The sequence below is a fragment of the Microtus oregoni genome, unplaced genomic scaffold (assembly GCF_018167655.1).
Source record: "Microtus oregoni isolate MIOR12 unplaced genomic scaffold, Mior012 000005F_ref0000423, whole genome shotgun sequence".
In the NCBI taxonomy this organism is placed as follows: Eukaryota; Metazoa; Chordata; class Mammalia; order Rodentia; family Cricetidae; genus Microtus; species Microtus oregoni.
Genome location: NW_024543064.1, coordinates 4,551,612 through 4,571,842, shown reverse-complemented (window position 1 = coordinate 4,571,842; position 20,231 = coordinate 4,551,612). Strand labels below are relative to the sequence as shown.

At 48.4% G+C, this 20,231-nt stretch overlaps 1 protein-coding gene across 2 annotated transcripts; it reads left to right on the top strand.

Annotated features, from left to right (window-relative positions):
• Positions 1-87: 87 nt before the first annotated feature.
• Nol9 (nucleolar protein 9) lies at positions 88-19,222 on the top strand. Of its 2 annotated transcripts, none has more exons than XM_041651946.1 (12): positions 88-594; positions 1,546-1,765; positions 1,982-2,109; positions 6,653-6,788; positions 6,901-6,991; positions 7,526-7,623; positions 11,422-11,583; positions 12,192-12,492; positions 13,241-13,352; positions 15,671-15,848; positions 16,622-16,755; positions 17,437-19,222. In XM_041651946.1, exons 1-12 carry the CDS (start codon positions 124-126, stop codon positions 17,581-17,583), a joined length of 2,178 nt encoding a protein of 725 aa, XP_041507880.1. In that variant the 5' UTR covers positions 88-123; the 3' UTR covers positions 17,584-19,222. The 2 variants fall into 2 exon arrangements, with proteins under 2 accessions (XP_041507880.1, XP_041507881.1); XM_041651947.1 differs by having other exon boundaries at positions 89-594; positions 6,904-6,991.
• The last annotated feature ends 1,009 nt before the right edge of the window (positions 19,223-20,231 follow it).

Here is a 20,231-nt window from a genome sequence, read left to right as displayed (position 1 = left end):
GTTCCTCATGTGCTGCACAGGCCGGCCGGGAGAGGGCGCCCGCAGCTCTGCACGCCTGGCGCTGGGGAGCGGGGCGACGCGATCTCGCGAGATCGTCCGGGCCGGAGGCGTTCCGGACCAAGCATGGCGGACTCCGAGGTGCTGCTCAGGCGGGTTCCGAGCCGCTCCTCTTGGCAGCGGGCTCGCAAGGCCCGGTCCCACCTCCTCCTCAGCCGTCGGGGCCGTCGCCGGTTTGGGGTCCTGACCCGGGGCGAGCTGCGGCGCCTGCGACGGCGGCTGCTACGGGCCCAGGCTTTGGGCGGCGACTGGAAGCTAGGTGTCACCGCGGGCACGCACGTGGCGGAAAAATGCAAGGTCCGGAGCCGCAGCGGGTCCACGCCGGGCACCGGGTCCACGCCCAGCAACCTACCCTCGCCCCGCAGCCAGCCCACGCCGCGCCGCCAGCCCACGCCGCGCCGCCAGCCCACGCCACGCCCGCAGCCCACGCCACGTCCACAGCGCGCGCACAACTTCCCACCCCTGCCGACGAACGTCACCCAAGCCGTGCGGGACCTAGGCTCCGGCCGAGTGTTGTTGGTGTTGCCCGCTGAGGAGGTGAGTCGCCCGCGGGGGAGCTTCTGGTGACCAGGCCGTGGTCCTCCGGATGCAGGTCGCATGCAAGTCCATCCTCATCCTCCTGCTCAGGGATCTGCAGGCCTGCTGGCTGCGCTGTACTAGCAAACTAGTGTGTCGGACTTGTTGGGCACTCAGCTGCCAGCTTTCCGGGTGTCCCAAATCAGTTAGCACTCCCAGCTCTCACGGGAGTGACGGTTGGCACCTCTTTCTCGTGTTTATGGGCCGAAAAACAGGGTAGGTCCCTTGCAGCTGGAGTTAGACAGTAGCTCGGCAGAGCCAAGAGTTAAACTCAGGCGGTCTGACCCTGGTTAAAGATTGCCCTTCTTATGCCCGGAAGGAGTGAAGCCTCGGGAATTGGAGACGGGTATGCTGTGCGCCTTTGTAAGCTCGGGTTGGTAGAGTTTGTGAGCCTGTTGGGAGCTGCAACGGGGGTATGATGTTTAGGGTTAAGTTAAAACCTGACAGAATTTGGTCACTTAGTACAGTGTAGCCTTGTTTTGGTTTTATGTCTTGAGTGTTTCTCCTGCATTTCCGTACATCATGTGCGTGCAGTGCCTGCAGAGGATCCTCTGAAACTGAAGTTAGAGGAGCTTGTGAGCCACCACGAGGGTGCTGGGAACCAAACATGGGTGCTCCGGTAGAGCCGCCAGTGCTCTAACCAGTGAGCCACCTTTGCAGCCCCAGTGCTGTCTACTTTGACACTTGGACGTGAGTTTTCACACCAGCCACTCTGAGTGTAGGGAGGGTTAGAGCTCCATGAGTCGAAGAACTACGCAGTCAGAAGAACAGCCTTGGCTACATCATGAGGCCCTTTCTCAAGGGAATAAAGATTTTGATAAGTGAATAGCAAGTTAAGATTTTAGAATTTTTCTGTCTTTGGTAGCAGTATCTATAATGTCCATAATGGTTTTTTTCTTCTTTCCCTGCTAGGACTTTATTTTTAGTGGGATATGCCGTGTGACTTGCATCTATGGCCAGTTGCAAATCTTTGGCCATATCATCAAACAAGGCCAGCCCGCCCAAGATGTGTTTTCTGCCTACACCCATTCTTGCCTGAGCATCAGGGCGATGCTGTACCCAGAACCCGAGAAAAGCGAAAAGGAGGTCAGAAAAGAGATACGGGCTCTGCTCAAGCCGCACATGAAACTGGGTAACTGTGTTCTAAGTATTAAAATACTGTGATTTCCGCTGTTTTACACCAGAAGTTTTCCAAGACCATGAAGCTAGTAGGCAGCAGACTCAGGTTGTGCTGCCTCCACCCAGACATAAAAAAGTCACCTCTACTTCACAAGCCTGTAGTTGAGATAACAGCCCTTGGGATCTAAATTGTTACTAATTCTGAGGTGGCCTGCTCCTCTCTTTGCAGAAGACAGACACTGGGTGATACACTATTTCTCTCCCCTGGCCTCCGTCGTGCTGCTGGAACAGCTGAAGTCCCCTGCCGTGGACTTCATGAGCTCCTATAAGTGTGCTTCTTACGTCTTCCGGCAGGAGGTAAGGCCCCGTACTCACTTAGGGCTGCTGGTCCCTTGCACCAGAGCCATCAGCTGAATTGTTGGGAGCACTTTCAGAATGATCATCCTCTGTCGTGTGTTAGGGGTAGCACTTCGGGGTGTCAACAGTTAGGAGATAGTCTCTATAGAAAGGTGTATCATGGGTAAAGGCACTTGCTGAACAAGCCCGAGAATGTGGGTTCCATCCCAGGTGCTCGTGTAGGAGGAGAGAGCATGCCTGGGCTTTGTCCACTGGCCCCCACTTACGCGGTGTGGCGTGCATTTACACAGGCACCTATAGAAAGCTCATCATGAACGTTTCTCCTCCTCTTCTTCAGTTTCATTGCCCAGCAGAAGCCACCTCTTTATCAGCTATGGTAGGACAAGCCTGTAATCCCAGCACTCGGGAGGTGTAGTCAGGCGGATAAGGAATTCAAGTTCATCTCCAGCTAGATAGTGATGTGGAGGCCACTCTGAGCTACATGGCACCCTGTCTCCAAAAGAAGAAGAAAAAAGATATCAAGTTGGAGATGTCAGGTAGGCGCTAGAGTATGTGAGTCTGTAGTTTGGAGGAGATGGTAGGGCTATCTTCTGTTGAGAGCCTGCAAAAGAGAGGGTATCCAAGAACACAGATTCGGTGAGAGAGAGACAGACAGCATGGGCACATTGACGGAGTTTGAGAGGGGAGAGGGTATAAGGTCTGGGCCATGTCACTCTAGAGGAGGTTAAAATAAGGAAGTCACAGAGGAGCCAAGGAATGACCAGGGGTGGAGGGCTTGCCAGTCTCAGGTGGTCTAAGAAAGTCTACAGATGCAGAACGAGGATCTAGACCAGACTGGTTTTAGTACACTGCTGAGGGACAGCCTCCCGATGCAGTCAGGAGGTGGGGAGAAGGAAGCTGAAGGAACGCAGTGGCTCCAGGGCTCTGTAGTGAGAGGTCATCATTGTCGAGAGGGCTTTGTGAACCACCTTGCTTGATCACAGCTGGTGGGAATGCAGGAGCGCTCCAGCGCTGTGGAGGGGAAGCTCAGCTGGACTGCCCTTGAGTCCATGATGAATGTGTTTGCTTATGAGGCCCTGTGGCCTTGGGAGGAACGAGCTTTCTACGGCATGCCAGTGCAGGTGCAAGCAGAAGCCAGAGGGCACCTTGAGGTTTTGTCTGTCTTTTGAAATAGTCTCTGGTTGGCCTGAAGCTTACCAAGGAGGCTGGATGTCTGTCACAGCCTCAGCGTCCTAGTCCCAGGTGATAAGATCGTACACACCCACAAGCGCTCCATGCCTGGGTTCATGCCCAGGGCCTCAAGATTATTGGCTGAACTGTTTCCCCGGCACTTACAAGCAGTTTTTTGTTTTGTTTATTTTATTATTATTATTTGGTTTATTTTATTTTTGTGTGTGTGTTTTGCCTACATGTATGCTTATGCGCCACATGTATGCCTGGTACCTGAGGAGGTGCTGAGAATCAAATTCCTGTCCTTTGCAAAAACAGCAAGTATTCTTTTTTTTTTTTTTTTTTCGAGACAGGGTTTTTCTGTGGCTTTGGAGCCTGTCCTGGAACTAGCTCTGTAGACTCACAGAGATCCGCCTGCCTCTGCCTCCCGAGTGCTGGGATTAAAGGCTTGCGCCACCATCGCCCGGCTGCCTGGCAGTATTCTTTTTTTTGCTTTTTTGTTTTTTTTTTTTTTTTTTAAATTTATTTATTATGTATACAATATTCTGTCTGTATGCCTGAAGGCCAGAAGAGGGCGCCAGACCTCTTTACAGATGGTTGTGAGCCACCATGTGGTTGCTGGGAATTGAACTCAGGACCTTTGGAAGAGCAGGCAATGCTCTTAACCACTGAGCCATCTCTCCAGCCCCGCTTTTTTGTTTTTTGAGACAGAGTTTCTCTGTGTAGCCCTAGCTGTCCTGGAACTTGCTCTATTGACTAGACTGGCCTCAGAGATCTGCTTGCCTCTGCCTCCCGAGTGCTGGATTTAAAGGCTGCACCACTAATCCCAGGCGAGGCTTTCTCTCTAAAATGACTCTAGCTCTCGTCAAGGTGACATAAACACTGACTAGCGCAACTGTCCCCTTGTCAACTTAACATCGACACACACAAGTTATTAAGCCATAACCTTCCCTGTCCGTCCCCAATATCTCATATTAATGCCAATATCACAATGGGTACCAACTATTCCAATTTGGGTTTGTTTTATTTGTCTCATTTTTTTAAGACGGTTTTTCTGTGTAAGCCTTGGCTGTTCTCGATCTTGCTCTGTAGATCAGGCTGGCCTCGAACTCATTAAGGAGGATCTCTTACGAGTTCGTGGGTAGCCTGGTCTATGTTGGACAGCTTGGACTACAGAGACCCTGTCTCAAAACAAACCAAATAAATGCTATGGCACCATCCCTCCTGGCTGGGCATTTTATTGTATAATCACCAGAAGACAAATAGGTGAGGGACAAGAGCAAGCAAAGAGTTCTTTTATAGTTCCTTACCACTGGGAAAGGGAACCAAGACATTCCTGACGAGCTATGCAAAGGGAGATGAAGGTGGTCGGGGCATGGATGTGCTTTTGTGATTATTGTTTCAGTATTTAATTATGTGGGTATACGCACATGTGTGCCAAGTTTCTTGGAGACCAGATGTATGAAGGTAGAGCGCTGGAGCTGAAGTTACAGGAGGTTGTAAACCAGGCAGCATGGGTGCTTGGAACAGAACATCTGCCTTCTGAAAGAGCCCCTAGTCCTCTTAACCTCTGGGCCATCTCTCCAAACCTCACCCCCACCCTTTTTTATTTTTTTTAATTTTTTAATTTTTTTTTTTTGAGACCCGGTGTTACTATGTAGCCCAGATGGCCTCAACCTTGTATTCCTCTTGCCTGTGGAGTTCTGGGATTGCAGACAGATGCTACTGTGGTGGCTACTGTGGTTACTTTTATTATTTATTTATTTTGTTTTTCAAGGCAGGGTTTCTCTGTGTAAGAGTCCTGGCTGTCTTGGAACTTCCTCTGTAGATCAGGCTGACTTTGAACTCAGAGTTTGAGTTCTGCCTCTGCCTCCTGTGTACTGGGATTAAAGGCTTATTTATGTGGGGGGGTTGCCTGTGTGTCAGTGTACATACACACGCACGTGGGGTCAGAACATGCTGTGGAATGTCTTTCTCAATTGCTCTCCACTTCTCCTTGTACAAGGTTTCTTGCTGAACCTGGGGCCCACCAGTTGCAGCTAGTCTAGCTAATCAGCTTTTCCCAGGGTTCTCCGTTCTCTGTCTCCCAAGTACTGGAATTACAGGCCACCCTCACACCACCCTAGTTTTTGCATGAGTGCTGGGGATTTGAATTCTGGTCCTAAAAACTAGAGTTTTATCCACTGAGCCATCTCCTTAGCCCTCACGTGAGTGCATTCTGAAGAGTTTTGTTTTGGTTTGGTTTTTCAAGACAGGGTTTCTCTGTAGCTTTGGAGCCTGTCCTGGAACTAGTTTTTGTAGACCAGGTTGGCCTCGAACTCACAGAGATCTGCCTGCCTCTGCCGCCCAATTGTTGGGATTGATTGATTGATTGATTGATTGATTAAGGCATCTGCCACCACCACCTGGCTCTGTACTTGTTTATATGTCTGTGTATGCCCCTTATTTTTAGTAGGCCAGAAGGTGGCTTCCAATTTCCCAGAGGTGAAGTTAACAGGTGACTATGAGCTGTCTGACATGAGTGCTAGGGACCAAACTCTGGTCTTCTGCGAGAAAAGTAATTACTCTTAGCCACTAACCCATCTCTTCAACTCTGGGCCTCCGTTTTTATCCCTCACAGAAAGAACTCTATAACTCTCGGGAGGCACCTGAGTCAGGAATGCCCTCTGTGATTGCTGACTGCCTGAGGATGCATTGTGGGTAGTTTCTTTTCTTCTCCTCTTCTATATGGTGGATGCTTTTCTTCGGAACCTCCCCACGGCAGCTAGCACGAGCCCTTTGTAGGGCCCTTATGCTTCCTGAGGACCCCAGAAGAGACTGAGCACAGCTGCCTTTGCCTCTTCAGCTCCATTTGCATGTGCTGTGTCCTGTTTTGTGTTTCATAGATGGCCTTGACTTTATTTCAGATCAGCCAACCTGTCCTCCCACGGTGGCCTCTGTTGAACTTTCCCTACATTTTAATCTCTTTCTTTTCTCCAGAGGCAGCAGCAGCCTGAGAGTGGGTATGCGCTGTGCAGAGACATATGCTTCCGAGAGAGTAGGCAGCCCAGGCTGATGGGCTGTGCTTTAGTGTACTGAGAGAAAGGAACCAATTTTTGTTTTGTTTTGTAACTCACAACTATATGTTGATGCTCAGCGGTAGTGGTGCACACCTTTAATCCCAGCACTCGGAAGGCAGGGACAGGTAGATGTCTGTGACTTTGAGACCAGCCTGGTCTACAGAGCAACTTTCATGACAGGCTCCAAAGCTACAGAGAGAGACCCTGTCTCAAAAAGCAGAAACAACTACATGTTGCTTATTAGTTTAGAAACAAGCCAATGTATATTTTTAAGGAAACTTTCTTTAGGGTTTGAATGAATTGTTGTATTTCAGCATTATCCTGTGCGGGTTAACGCTGAGTTTATAACTTTGAGAACGATTGGCCTCAGAAGACAGCGGAAGAGGGCAGGCATCTTCTTGAGTGACAGTGCCCATTGTGCCCTGGAGGAGCTCGTCAGTGTGTCCTGTGGTGAGCATCCCCTTCCCTGAGTCTCGTGTTTCCCAGAGCCTCGGGCGCTGCGCAGCTACAGTCCTGAGGACTGGCTGGCACTGGGGCTCACTGTTTGTTTTACCTGCAAAAGTAGATGGCTGCCCTGTCATCCTGTTGTGTGGCGCCTGTGACGCGGGAAAGTCCACGTTCAGTAGAATACTGATTAACCAGTTACTGAACAGGTAAGCACGCTTGTGTTTTCATTCGGTCATCTGGGCATGAAGTGAGATTCAAATACAGAGACTTGGTTTTTGTGTGATCCTTTGAGGCACAGTCTTACTCTCTAGACCAGTCTGGCCTTGGATTCTTGGTGATTCTCCCCCCTCAGTCTCCCCAGTGCTATGATTACAAGTGTAAGCCACCATACCCAACTTGGTGGAGACGCTGGGGGTGGGATTGTGTTTGGCTCTGAATGCTGTGGACTGGGCAGTGGCACTCTTCATGTGGTGATGGTGCTCACATACTGACTCTGACCTGTAGAAGAGGGGGTGCTTGGACATGATCTAAACTGGTCCAGATGTCATCTCTAAGCCCAGAACTGAGCTGTTACGTCTTTGCAATAACCTTGCCTCTTATGAGTAGGATGGGGCCTTGCCCTTAGCCTCTGGAGCGTGACAGCTACAAGGCTGCTCGGGGTGACGATGTCCATGCGGCACAAAGTCACTGCCACAGAGGACAGCTGCTTGAGACTGGTCTTTCTCTTTGCCGATTTCCAGCCTCCCTGGGGTTGACTACCTGGAATGTGATCCCGGGCAGACAGAGTTCACGCCTCCTGGCTGCATTGCTTTACTTAACATTACAGAACCGCTGCTGGGTAAGTATTGCGTGTGTTACATGTCTTGGGCTTACGAGGTTTAAGAGGAATCACATTCACAAAATTCTGTGCATAGGGAAGCTTTCACAGCAGACTTGAGTGTGCTTATTTTGGGAAATGCTTTATGTAAATTTGTAAATATTTTATTTTAAGTCATTGGTGTTTTGTCTGCATGTATGTCTGTGTGATGGTGTCGGGTCCTCTGGACCTGGAGTTACAGACAGTTGTGAGCTATGTGGGTGTTGAGAATTGAACCTGGGTCCTCTGAAAGAGCAGCCAGTGCTCTTAACTCTGAGCCATCTCTCCAGCCCCTGTGTTGTGTAAATTGCAAAGACATCTCACCCTAATAACATGTTAGGCGACCTGAGCCCTGGCCCGGTACTGTTGAGCCGTGCACAGGTTTGTTCTCTGCAGTCACGGGGACTGCGTACTGTCCTCTTCCTGTTTCAGAGTGCATTTTAGAATTAGAAAGCACGCAGAAGCAGTGTGCTCATCTTAGCCACCCCTGGGCGTATAAATCTGTTTATAATGTGCTTCCCATTGCTACATCCCGATTTTCTTTGTTATCTCCTAGTGAAGCGCTTCTCCTTACAGACCACTTCCACCTCTCAGCTCCTAACTGTTCTCTAGCCCAGTTCTGTCCCTGGGAATGGACCTAGTTAGTTTTGTAGGTGAATCAGTCAGTACTGCATCTGGCTTGTTTACCAGCTTCTAGTTTATGGAATGTGTCAAACTTAATCTCAGACTAAGGGCATGGCTTGATGGGTAGAAGACCCGGCCACACAAACCTAATGGCCTGGGACATGTAATAAGGTGGATCTGGTTTCGTGGATCGGCCTGTGACCCCAGCACTGCTGTGGCAAGCTGGAGGGCAGAGAGATGAAAACCAGCTTGCATAAATCATACACAGAGAGAGAGAAAAGAAAATCAGCTTAGTTTTCTTTGTATGTCTGAGATGATTCCATTACATATTTGCATCCTGCGTTTTTATCCAGCTATTGCGTGCCCTACAGTGTGTATGTGGAGATGAGAGAGTAGCTTTGGAGAATTAGTTTTCTCCTTCCACCTTGTTGGGGTGAATTTGGGTCCCTTGTTTTTTTGCTGCTTCACTGCATATACCAGACTAGGTGGTCTGCAGGCTCTTAAGTGGCTCTCGCCTCGCTGCCTCCCTTCTCCCTCAGTGCTGCGATGGCAGATGTGTATCCCCAAATTCAGCTGCTCATGGGTTCTGGGGACCGAAGTTTGGTCAGCAGGCTTGCGTGGCCCCGCACCTTTCCTTCTTGAGCCCTCCTCTCTCCACTGTGGGAGTTCTGGGTTTCTGCTGCTGTGAACAGCGCTGCCATGAGAACAGGGGGCGAGTACACCATCGAGACCCTGCATTCAGATTCATTTGTGTGCCTAGATGTGCGGTTCCTAGGTGATGTGATAGTCTCCTGTTGACCGTTTTGAGAAATTACCAGACTTTCACAGTGGCTGTGCTGTCTCTTTGATCTTCTTGGCCATGTTGCTTATTTTGATTACAGATCCCCAAGCAAGTGTGTGTTTTGTGCTTCTGTGACCATAAATACTGAGTGTCCTCCTCTTGAGTGTTTATATTTCCAGTGCTGTTGGCCACTTGTAAATCTCAAAAGAATGCCTATTTAAGTCCCTGGAGTTTCTTTTGTTTGTTTGTTTGTTTGTATTATTTTGTTTGTTTGTTTGTATTATTTTGTTTTGATATTTCAAGATGGAATTTCTCTGTGTAGACTTGGCTGGCCTGGAACTCACGCTATAGACCAGGCTGGCCTTGAATTCAGAGATCTGCCTGCCTTTGCCTTCTAAGTTCTGGGATTAAAGGCATGTGCCACTACTGCCTTTATCTTGTTTTGTTTTTGAAGCAAGGTTTTTTGGTCTGTGTAGTCCTGGCTGTCTTGGAACTCATAGAGATCCACCTGCCTCTCAAGTACTGGGGTTAAAGGAGTGTGCCACCATGCGCATGTTTTGTTTTTACATTTATTTTACACTCACTTATTTTGAATAGGAGTTGGGTTCAAGTGTCTTGACGCGCATACACACACATACAGAAATCCAATGGCAACTTGTAGAAGTCACTTCTTTGTAACGAGTTTTTTCTGTCCTGCCAGCTCCCAAATACTGACTTGGAGATACTTTACTAATTGTGAAAGCTTGGCCATGAGTTCAGGCTTGTCCCACTAGCTCTTATAACTAATTAACACATATTATTAATCTTCGTTCTACCACATGCCTTTTACCTATCTCCCACTCTGTGTGTCTGACTTGTTCTTGTCTTAATGTCTCCTGCAAACCAGATCCATCCTTCTGACTTCCTCCTTCTCTGCCAGGAAGTTCCACCTATGCTTTCTGCCTAGCTATTGGTCAATTACAGCAACACATTTTCACACATTGTACAAATATTCCACAACAGTTCCTTCTTCCCATGTAGATTTAGGCGAACTACACTGGCCATCAGCTCAACGGAAGCACCTTTATCTGATGAGCTGTCATCAGCCTTGACTTTTTACTTATTTATTTACTTATTTGTTTATTTATTTGGCTTTACATGATAGGCTTTCTCTATGTAGCTTTGCTGTCCTAGAACTTGCCCTGTAGTCTAGGCTGACCTCGGATTCACAGAGATCTGCCTGTGCTTCCTGAGTAATACTGGGATTAAAGGCATGCAGTACCGCCAACCAGTTTAAGACTCCCCCCCTCTAAGATTTATTTTTAATTATGTTGGGGGGGGGTATGCACATGAGTGCTAGTCTCCTTAGAGGTCAGAAGAGGGTGTGAGAGTCCACTGAAGCTGGAGTGAGAGCTGATTGTCAACTTCTTGACATCAAACTCAGGTCCTTTGCCAGAGTAGTACATGGTCTTGCCACTGAGCTGTCTCTCTAAACCTTGGGGAGATTGGGCTTTTACTGTTATGAATAGTAATGTAAATATCTGGTATGTGACCCCTGTGGGAGTCATGTCCTACAGGTTGAGACCTGCTGCTACAGAGGTTCTATCTACAACACTACCAAGCAAACATAACCAAGCCACGGCCACACAACAGTGGGCAGGATTTTGTGGCACTGCCAACCCTGACAAAGATTTTAGGAAAGCTCAAACCACCAAGAAGAGTATCAAATTATGTTTTTAGAAGTCAACTTAAGCTGGGCGATGGTGGCGCACGCCTTTAATCCCAGCACTAGGGAGGCATAGGCAAGCGGATCTCTGTGAGTTCAAGACCAGCCTGGTCTACAAGAGCTAGTTCCAGGACAGGCTCCAAAACCACAGAGAAACCCTGTCATACAAATACACTCCCAATTTCATGTATGTAAGTAAACTCTGATCATGTTCTGACATGACTGCATTTATTCCATGTATCTGGGATACAACTATGAACCTTCTAGGGCTTATAAAGCCCAGCGAAAATTCAATTAATAACCTTTAATAATCTCCTGCTAAATGGTGGTACATACTTTCGAGACAGAGTTTCTCTCTCTAACAGTCTTGGCTGTCCTGGAACTCACTGAGATCCACTTGCTTCTGCCTCCCAAGTGCTGGGAGCAACGGCATACACCATCACTATCTGGCTGTGGAACACATGTTTAATACCAGAATTTGGGAGGCTAAGCATCTGAACCTGAGTTCCAGGTCAGCAAGTTCCAGGCTAGCCAGAGCTACACATGTGTGGATCATCACAACATGAACTGTATTACAGGGTTTCAGCGTTAGGGAGATTGAGAACCACTACTGGAGCCTTCTGTGTGTTAGAAAAGTGCTTGATTCCTGACTCCAGCTTTTGTTTTCTAGGACCACCTTACACCCACCCGAGGAAGCCACAGAGGATGGTGTATTATGGAAAGATGACTTGTCACAATGACTATGAGAATTATATTGAGATAGTGAAGTATGTGTTCAGAGACTACAAGAGAGAGTTCCCACTTATCATCAACACGATGGGCTGGGTGAAAGGTAAGCCCGTATACATGTGATGCAGTGTAAGCAGCTACCATGAGTGCTGTACAGGTGCCCTGTGCTGTTTCCATACATGTGTGCTGTAGTGTTCAAATGAGGGTCAGCATAGGCCGTTCCCCCTATGTAACTGAGGGCAGCCTTGAACTTGTCAACATACCACCTCCTCCCCATCAGGATTATAGGCATCACTGTTTGTTTTATGTGGTGCTGAGGGAATGAATAGTCCACCAAGTAAGCCAGAGCTCTGGTTTCTGGTCTTTTGGGTTGTTGATTATTTTTTAATCAGTTGACTGATTTTTGCTTGACTGTTTTGTCCAGACATTGTGCACAGTGCCCTTGGAAGCCAGAAATGGGTGTCAGATCTTCTCAGGTGTGCACACGCTGCCTGGCCATGTCTTTCTTGATTTTCTTTTTGTGTGTTTTTTTTTTTGTTTTTTTCAGAGGCAAAGTTTCCCTATGTAACAATCCTGGCTGTCCTGGAACTCGCTCTGTTAGACCTCGAGCTCACCGAGATCTGCCTGCCTCTGCCTCCCGCGTGCCACACCACACCAGACCCATGCCTTTGGTGCTTACTACGCCATGCTCTGCTCTCTCTTCCATCGCAGATGATGGACTGCTGCTGCTTGTTGACCTGGTCCGGCTGTTGTCTCCCAACTACGTCATTCAGTTGTATTCTCCCCGGGGTCCTACCATGCCCTCTCTGACCTCAGAGTATGTAGAGCTCACAGACGGCCTGTATACAAAAAGCAAGATCAGGAAACGTCGAGGGTTTGAAATTGAAGAATTTGGAGACAGTTTGGATTTTACTGAAGAAGAGAAAGACTCCGGTCCAGTTCCGGTCTTCCCTGGACATAAGCTGATGCTTGTTTACTCAGAATTTCCGTGTAGTAAAAATGAGAAAAATAGGTAAGTAAAGTGTCACTTGGGTAAAGAATGAAGTTTAACCGGGCAGTGGTGGTGCACGTCTTTAATCCCGGCACTCAAGAGGCAGAGGCAGGCGGATCTCTGTGAGTTTGAGACCAGCCTGGTCTATAAGAGTTAGTAGACCAGCTCCAAAGCCACAGAGAAACCCTGTCTCGAAAAACCATTAAAAAAAAAAAAAAAAAAGGAATGAAGCTTCCTATAGTGGGCCGGGCATGGCATGCTCACTTGTTTAGAGAGCGGGTCATGGTGACTCTTGTCTGTCATTCTGGCACCTCAGAGGCCGAGTGGGACATCATGAGTTCAAGGCCAGTCTACTGTGAAGCCCTGTAAACAAAAAAAAGAGAATCCTCTTAAGACTTTTCAAGACTTTTCAGGGGTACCACTGATGTACATTTAAAGGAGAATGATTCCTGTTAGGAGCATGGAGATGGAGCTTCCCATGCCGGTGGCCAGAGGCTCGGTGCTGAAGAGTCTTTGGGTTTCCTGGAGGACTGTGTCAAGAGAGGGTTGTGGGTGGAGACCTTGAGGGGGACAGGGGCGGGGGGAGAGTGTCTTATTGGCCATTAGACCAGGGTACGTGCTGGCAGTAACAACATCTCCAGCCCTAGGGTAGGAATATCTTGAAAGAGCAAGGTCTAGTGTGCTACCTAATGATTGAGATGCTGTTCCCTTCTGTCCCCAAGTGGGCGTGGTATATTCTCTATTTACCTTGTTGTGCTCTACTTTTCAGGGCCAAATACAATAAAATTTTTCGAGATCTGGCGGTGTTGGGCTACCTTAGCCAGCTGATGCCTCCTGTGCCAGGGCAGCTTAGTCCTTTGCACAGCCTGACGCCCTATCAGGTAATCAGAGTTGGCGGGAGAAATGGTCTCTTTACTGATAAGGTGCTTGAGGCTCTGGTGTCCTGGCTGCTCTGCCTCCTCCTGCATATTGCTTCCCTAATTCTCAAAACAGCCCTGTGATTAGGTTCTGATATTATCCCCATTTTTCAGATGGGAAAACTAAGGAATGATGAGGCTGGGTTACCTGAGAGAAGATGGAGAGCTGACGTTTGGTCCTTGGCTGGCAAGCTTAGTGTGTGGTGTGGATTGTGGTTTGATGTCAGCTGACCTGGTGCCACCTCACGTTTGCACTTTCCACCTGCACAGTGGCGGTGCCTGACGTCTCAGGATGCTGGAGAGCTCTGTGGGGACCGTGTAGCCGTGCTCGTTTGCTGTGGGTCCCAACACAGACTCACTATTAATTATAAATACTCACCAATAGCTTAGGCTTGTCTCCAGCTGGTTTACAACTTAAATTAACCCGGTGTTTGTTTTTTAATCTCTGTGCTACCCTGAGGCTCGTTCACTTCCTCTGTGACCCTCCCACGTTGTTTCTTCCGCTTCTGGCTTGTAACAATGAGATCAACACATCTTTACAGTGTACAGAAGGATTATTGCACAGGACTGTGTTGACGCTCAGCCCAGGCTTCATAGGCATGTGCACTCGTACACATCCTTCGTGTATGTGCACACACACTCACACTCTCAGTGATTTTGCTCTGACAACACCATGACCAAGACAGCTTTTTTTTTTTTAGAGCTTATGTGGGAGTTTTATTGAGATACAGGGAATGGAGAGAGGAAGAGGTAGAAGAGGTAAAGACCATCCTACCTCTTCAGAAGAGCAGCAGGAAAGAACCCAAAGCAACTTATAAAAGAAAGAGGTTAGGCCGGGCGGTGGTGGCGCACGCCTTTAATCCCAGCACTCGGGAGGCAGAGGCAGGCGGATCTGTGTGAGTTCGAGACCAGCCTGGTCTACAAGAGCTAGTTCCAGGACAGGCTCCAAAACCACAGAGAAACCCTGTCTCGAAAAAAAAAAAAAAAAAAGAAAGAGGTTAGCCAGCAGTGGTGGTGCACGCCTTTAATCCAAGCACTTTGGCGGCAGAGGCAGGCGGATCTCTGTGAGTTCGAGGCCAGCCTGGTCTACAGAGTGAGTGCTAGGACAGGCTCCAAAGCTACACAGAGAAACCCTGTCTTGAAAAAAAAAGAAAGGCAGTGTGTGTGTGTGTGTGTGTGTGTAAACTGGGCTTAGTGTTTCAGAGGCTTATGGTCTAGGATGTTGGGACAAAGGCATTGGTGGGAGGAGCAACTGATGCCTCACATCTTGATTCATAGTAGGAGGCTCAAGCAAGCTGGGAATTATGTGAGTTTTTTTCGTTTTTCAAGACAGGGTTTCTCTGTGTATCGGCTGTCCTGGAATTCTGTAGACCAGTCTAACCTCAAACTCAGAGATCTGACTGTCTCTGCCTTCTAAGTGCTGGGATCAAAGGTGTGCACCACCACGACCCAGTGCAGTGGGATTGTTTTTAAAAGAAAGCAAATTCCTATTCAACAAAACACAGCTGGTAAAAACTCCAAAGACCCAGAAGAAAAGCTGAGCTGAGACTGGGATGGCAAACCGGACTGTCATTTTCCCGGTTGCTGCCAACACCTACTGTGACGTCCGATCAGCTGCAGCCTTAGCTCGCTGGAATCTCTTGACTTACCATCCTCACTTTACATAGCCATAGATCCGTGACTTTCTAGGCTGCTGCCTGAACAACTTTCCTTTCATCAGTCTATAAAGAAATGCCCTGGAATCCTACAAGTTGACGCTAATGCTTGTGCTCTTGTCTCCTGGTTTGGCTTTGTTTTCAAGTTGAGGGGAGACAGGAATGAAGATCACATGGATAGAGGGACGGGAAGGAGGGAACTATGTCACCCAGTCTCCTTGACCTTCTCGCCCTCCTGCCTCTGCTTGCCATATGCTGTGAGAATAAGCATTGGCCACCCCATCTTTGGCTGTGCTAGGGATCTGCATTTTGGGCCAGGACTTCCATCAACCAAGCCATCCTGATTTATCTTTTCACAATCCAGATTTTTGTCTGGGTATGATGGCCCAAGCCCTGTAATCCCAGCACTGGGGGACTATAGACAAGAGGATCCCTGGACTTGGTGGCCAGTCAATCTAGCCAAATCAGCAAGCTTTAGGTTCGATGAGAAACCCTTTTTCTCAAAATAAAATAAGGTGAAGCTTTATGTGGTGGCCTGTTGGATCTCTACTTTGAGGCAACCTAGCTACGTAGACCTGAGGTAGAAGTCTGTCAGGGAGAGATGAGCATTTGTGGTTTATTCTCTAGGTCCCCTTCAATGCAGTTGCTGTCCGGATCACTCATGCTGATGTTGCCCCTGCCCACATTCTGTACGCCATAAATGCCAGCTGGGTTGGGCTTTGCAGGATCCTGGAGGACATGAAAGGATACACTCGGGGTCCCATCCTGCTTGCCCAGACCCCCATATGTGACTGTTTGGGCTTTGGTGAGTTGAGAGTGAATACTGTCTTCTTCACTGTACACAACTGGTATTGGCCTGTACACGGAATCGAGAAACTCCTCTCGCTAGGGAGATGAATGTCTTTTCTGTGTGTACGCCTCAGCATTGACACGCTGCCTGCATCAGAGCTACCCAAGGTCTTCTGTTAGCCTTCTTTGGTTCCTCACAACTCAACAGGCGGATGTTCAGATTCTTTGTACTCTCTTAAAATTTATTTTATTTTAGCTGGGCATGGTCACTCACTCCAGGAGACATAGGTATGTAGATTATGTGGATATATGCACATGAGTGCAGATGTCCCTGGAGACCAGAGATGTTGGGTGCTGGGTTCCTGGAGCTGAGGTACAGCTGCCTTTAAGTTGGTGCTGGGAACTGAACTTGGGTCCTGTGGAAGAGTAGCAACCACCCTTAAGCCTGCTGAGCGATCTCAGTAACCTTCAATTGCTCTTTGTATTCTGAAAGCAAAGTGCTAGAAATTAAAACACCTTAATTTATTCCATGTGCATCTGTCTGCACCACCGGCCTGGTGCTCTCAGAGGCCAGAAGGGGGCGTCAGATCCCATAGAGTGGAATTGTGAGTCACTTGATGGATTCTGGGAAAGGCACCTGGGTCCTTCGCAAGAGCAACAGGTGTTCTTTCCTGCTGAGCTGTCTCTTCAGCCCCACATAAAGCTCTTAATGTCAGGGTCAAGCTTTGCTTCCTGGGGCTTGAGCTGTGAGACTCCTGCAGTGTGGCTGATGCTGCTCTGTGTCTACAGGCATCTGCAGAGGCATTGACATGGAGCAGCGGATGTACCACATCATCACCCCTCTGCCTCCAGAAGAGCTGAAAGCTGTGAATTGTCTGCTGATTGGTTCCATTTCCATTCCACACTGTATTATCAAGAACCAGGTGAGCCCACATGGGAGAGTCCTGCGGGGAAACCCGGGCAGGCGGAAATGAACTGAAGTTGGCAGTCAATGCAGCAGGTGCTTTATCTGGAAGACAGACACTGTATTTTGTGGTTTGAATGACATAAGATGGGATATTGGATGCCTCAGAAGGTTCAAGTCAGGATCCCAGTGTAGAGCCAATAATAGGGGAGGATGTGGAGAGCATAAGATGCCCTCCTAGGACTGCCCTCTTAGGACTGCCCTCTTAGGACTGCCCTCCTAGGACTGCCCTCTTAGGACTGCCCTCTTAGGACTGCCCTCTTAGGACTGCCCTCTTAGGACTGCCCTCTTAGGACTGCCCTCCTAGGGACAGTCTTTTTTTTTTTTTTCACCTAATATATATAAATTTAAGAAAATAAAAAGCCCAGCTGGGGAGTGGTAGCACACACCTTTAATCCCAGCACTCAGATGGATCTCTGTGCATTCAAGCCAGCCTAGTCTACAAGAACTAGTTCTAGGACAGGCTCCAAAGTTACTGTGAAACTCTGTCTCGAAAAATTTTTAAAAATAAAAGAAGTAAAATCCCTTTGAGGATCATCCTAAGTGTCTGGAGCCCCACAGCCCTGCTGCCCAGCTGCCTTCTGCTCCTTGAGGCTGTCTGGACAGGTCTCAGTGCTGCTTCTTTGTGTTTCCGTTTCAGCCTGGGCTTGAAGGGACAATCCCTTACATCACCACAGCTTATAATTTTAAACTTCCTGGAGCATCGGAGAAAATTGGAGAAAGAGAGTTTGAACATGCTTCCCAAGGGTACAGATTCTACAGGAGGAAAAGTAAAGCCTCAGTATAGACGGAGGCTTTCTGCCTGCAAGCCTTGTCCTTGAGCTCGGAGTCAGCAGGTTGGTGGGGCTTTGTGACTGTGAACAGCGCCCTCGTGTCCAGTGAGGTTCATGAGACTGGACAACGTGCTGCAGAGTAAATAGCTCAAGATTCCATTTTTCGTTTTTCCTCTAAGACATGGTCTCCATCATCCAAGTGTGGCATTACCGTTCTGTGTCAGCACACCCAGCGTTCAGGGTTTTCTCTGAAGCTATTTGATCTGAAACTTGTCCTGGACTGCTTTCCGACTGGCCGTCTAGCTGAGTGAAGTGTTTCCTGACGGGCTGTAGAGCAGCGAGGAAAGCTGTGCCTCGTCACCAGACCAGAAGAGCACAACCCTCTCAGTTCATCAAGGACCTGACCATTGCAGTTGAGATAAAATTGGGGAATCCAGGACCACAAAAATGTGCCAAGAAATGGGCAGCAGGCTGACCCAGCAGTCCTCAGGCTCGGTGCACGGGTGCCCGGGTCTGGAGCAGGCTGGATGGACACGAGTGGGAGAGGCTTACTTTGAACCACCTGGACCTTACCACTTAGGTGAGGTGGACTCAAATGCCTGGTCCTCGGATGCCACGGAATCTCCTAATCGTGCAGTCGAGTGTTAGAGGGTTGGATGTGCTCTGTTAGTTTCTCTGCCATTATAATCATGAGACTTTATGTTGAAGAAGTCGCTCTGGCATCCAGAAAGCCTCCAGATGGTTCTGTAAGTCTGGGTGTGCTCTGATTGACTCCTCTGTTGAGGCAGGACACACTGCCATGGGTCCACCAACTTGTGAACAGACACCTTGTGCCTGACTTGGGCAAACCTTTGCTGCCAACACTTTCTTCTAGGTACCTGGAGGCTACTGCCAGCGCCATTTTTTTCCTGAGTGTATTTTGTAATTAGAAGTGACTGGGTCAGGTCATTTTTGTGGATGAAAAATAATCAGGCCGCTGAGGAACTTCTTGAGTTGTCGTGACTGACACATCAGGATTTCGCCTTCTAGCAGGATCATGTTCAAAGACTATTCCAGCCTGGGAAAGGATTAATAATGTTTATGTTCACGCATACCATTGATTATCTCTGTCTTGTCTGGGACCATACCACCCTGAGCGTGCCTGGTCTTGTCTGCTTGGACCCCATCTTTGGCCTTGGCATTTGAAAAACCCATTAGGAAGCCGGGCAAGTGGTAGCGCATGCCTTTAATCCCAGCACTTGGGAGGCAAAGACCAGAGGATCTCTGTTAGTTCAAGACCAGCCTGATCTACAGAGTGAGTTCCAGGACAGCCAGGGCTACACAGGCAAAAAAAACACTGTCTCAAAAAAATCAAAAAGAAAAGAAAAACCCATTAAGAGACAGAACTGCAGCAGCCTGGTTGGTCTGAAACCCTCTAGACCATTCAAGGACTCACTAATTAGCTGTCCCTTATTTATATCTAGCTTTAGCTTGTGTTGTGTCTATTTGGTGGGGAGGGAGGGTCATCTCACGTTGCTCAAGCAAGTGCCTGTGGGCTCCATTGCTTCTGATTTCTGAGGTGGCAGATGTGCACAGCCTTAGCCTTGCACCAGCTCTCTTCTGCGCCCTCCCCAGATCTTCCTGTCTTCACAAGAATAAAGACCCTGAAATGTAGGTCTCCAGCTTGTGTTTTCCATAAAGCTGCTTTCAGCTAACCTTCACTTGTGGGTCCCCACCAGTAGAGACCGGGTGTCAGCAGTAGAGGGATCTGTGGGCATTGGGCAGGTGGCTGTGAAGAGCAGTCATTGGGAACCTACTCTGGGGGGAGCTCTTGCTGTGGAACCTGGCAACAGTGTCTGTCCATGTGATTGTGATATCAGGACATTTGGGGCAAGAAAGAGATTGGACTCTCTGTGCCATCTTTTTGAGGTTTCTGTTTTGAGCCAGGATCTTGCTATGAACAGGCTGACCTCATGTATGATCCTTCTGCCTCAGTTTCCCAAGTGCTGGGATCACAGGTGTGTTTGTGTGAAGTTTCTGTTTACATGGTCTGTTCTGGTCCCCTGGAATCTTAGAAGTGTGGTGTACAAGTTACATACGTAAGAACTCCACAGAACCACACAACAACAAACTCCAAGTTAGTTTTTGTGGCTTCTTAAAATCAGAATCTAGAAATTATTTCCTAGACGTAGGGGGTCTGGTGTTCCCATAATCACTGTCCCACGGAAATCATGGACAACTCAAGGCCCAAGAAGGTGGCCCTGAAGAGGCTGTGGGAACAAGCCCGGGTCCTTGGAGTGATGTGCTCTTCCAGAGCCTGGACAGAGATGAGTGCGGTAAGAGGCCAGGAGCAGGGAAGCTGCTGCGTCCTGTACTGAACCTCCTTGATAAGAACTGCCTGATGGGCTGGAGGGATGGCGCAATGGTTAAGAGCATTGGCTGCTCTACCAGAGGTCCTGAGTTCAATTCCCAGCAACCACATGGTGGCTCACAACCATCTGTAATGAGATCTGGTGCCCTCTTCTGGCATGCGGGCACACATGGAGGCAGAATGTTGTATACATAATAAATAAATAAATAAAATTAAAAAAAAAAGAACTGCCTGATCCATACATAGTGTGCAAATCAGATGGTGTAGATAAAGAGCCCTGAACCACAATAAAACTCAGAGAAATTGGGGTTC

Coding starts and splice junctions, on each gene's coding strand:
- Nol9 (XM_041651946.1), top strand. CDS start 124: ATGGCGGACTCCGAGGTGCTGCTCAGGCGGGTTCCGAGCCGCTCCTCT. Junction 7,624..11,421: donor CATTACAGAACCGCTGCTGG/GTAAGTATTGCG, acceptor TTTGTTTTCTAG/GACCACCTTACACCCACCCG. Junction 15,849..16,621: donor ATGTGACTGTTTGGGCTTTG/GTGAGTTGAGAG, acceptor CTGTGTCTACAG/GCATCTGCAGAGGCATTGAC.